The sequence below is a fragment of the Perca flavescens genome, chromosome 1 (assembly GCF_004354835.1).
Source record: "Perca flavescens isolate YP-PL-M2 chromosome 1, PFLA_1.0, whole genome shotgun sequence".
NCBI classification, from domain to species: domain Eukaryota; kingdom Metazoa; phylum Chordata; class Actinopteri; order Perciformes; family Percidae; genus Perca; species Perca flavescens.
The window spans coordinates 44,378,152-44,380,091 of record NC_041331.1 but is presented as its reverse complement, the minus strand read 5'-3'; the positions used below and the strand labels follow the sequence as shown (position 1 = coordinate 44,380,091).

The 1,940-nt window shown below is 38.2% G+C and overlaps 1 protein-coding gene across 1 annotated transcript in view; it reads right to left on the bottom strand.

Annotated features, from left to right (window-relative positions):
* LOC114558154 (kinesin-like protein KIFC3) overlaps nucleotides 1-1,493 on the bottom strand; it is a 40,436-nt gene extending 38,943 nt beyond the window's left edge. Inside the window, 1 exon segment of the mRNA XM_028581968.1 lies at nucleotides 1,487-1,493. Coding sequence (XP_028437769.1) covers nucleotides 1,487-1,493 — 7 coding nt within the window.
* Nucleotides 1,494-1,940: the final 447 nt, after the last annotated feature.

Genomic DNA, 1,940 nt, shown 5'->3' with positions numbered 1-1,940 from the left:
TGATCAGTAATTACTAATGTTAACTAGCATGTTAGTGATCAGTAATTACTAATGTTAACTAGCATGTTAGTGATCAGTAATTACTAATGTTAACTAGCATGTTAGTGATCAGTAACTACTAATGCTAACTAGCATGTTAGTGATCAGTAATTACTAATGTTAACTAGCATGTTAGTGATCAGTAATTACTAATGTTAACTAGCATGTTAGTGACCAGTAAGTGATCAGTAATTACTAATGTTAACTAGCATGTTAGTGACCAGTAATTACTAATGTTAACTAGCATGTTAGTGATCAGTAATTACTAATGTTAACTAGCATGTTAGTGATCAGTAATTACTAATGTTAACTAGCATGTTAGTGACCAGTAATTACTAATGTTAACTAGCATGTTAGTGATCAGTAATTACTAATGTTAACTAGCATGTTAGTGATCAGTAATTACTAATGCTAACTAGCATGTTAGTGATCAGTAATTACTAATGTTAACTAGCATGTTAGTGATCAATAATTACTAATGTTAACTAGCATGTTAGTGATCAGTAATTACTAATGTTAACTAGCATGTTAGTGATCAATAATTACTAATGTTAACTAGCATGTTAGTGATCAATAATTACTAATGTTAACTAGCATGTTAGTGATCAGTAATTACTAATGCTAACTAGCATGTTAGTGATCAGTAATTACTAATGTTAACTAGCATGTTAGTGATCAGTAATTACTAATGCTAACTAGCATGTTAGTGATCAGTAATTACTAATGTTAACTAGCATGTTAGTGATCAGTAATTAGCCTGTGTCTATGTTATCTCCTTACATATACCTACACCATGGGTCACCAAACTAAGGCCCGCGGGCAGACTCAGGCCCGCCAATCCCCTTTGACCGGCCCCCTGCCCTTCTGCCCCCCACTACCCCAAAAGTCTTCATGGCCAATTTTTTTTTTTAAATTGCTTTTTGGAAAATAATAACATGTCTGCATCTGGTATTTTTTTTATTTTTTATTTTAAAAATTGATATCAACTAGGCAGATGTTTCTTACCTTGACAGCTTTGATGTTAAAATATCTGTGGTATTTCAAATTTAAACAAAGTTTTAAGACTCGATTACTACTTTTGCAAACCACTAGTAAAGATAAACAAATATATGCCAGGAATCAAGTGTGGATATAGTAGTGTGGATATAGTAGTGTTGATATAGTAGTGTTGATATAGTAGTGTTGATATAGTAGTGGGGATGGCTGTGCCAGGCTAGTAATCTCTGCTACACAATGGTGGTCATTTTGGTCTGGGTCATACAATTCTGTTATATAGCTGACCTGGCCCCCCCCCCCCCCATCACAGTCAGGAACGATAATGTGGGCCCCAGAGAAAAAGGTTTGGTGACCCCTGACCTACACTCTCCGTCTCTGTGAGATTGGGAATGATTGAGATTTCTCTCTCACAGCTACCAGAAGACTTCACACTTTCAGACACGTTGCTCACGCCACATCTCGTCTTCAAGCTCAGTTGGAGGCTGCTCAGTAACACTCAGCCAGCACCGGAAAGAGACTTCTGATATCCTCCACTGGTCTCAGACCAGAGACATGGGACCTGGTGGTCCAGTTTATATATATATATATATATATATATATATATATATATATGTCAATGGGGATTCTCACCGTTACGGAGCAGACGGCCGTTGTTCCTGCGGCACCTGAACGCCACCGAGGCCCACGCACGTCTTCTCCTGAACGCGCAGCTGCTGAAGCTGCTGAAGCAGTACGTGACGGGTCACTTCTTCAGACCGAAGACGAGCCTGAAACTCACACACTTTGTCCTGTAGAGTCTGAAACACACACACACACACACACACACACACACACACACACACTTATGTAAAACTGCGGCTACATTCACACTGCTATTGTTTTCATTTCTAAGCGGCGTTTTGACA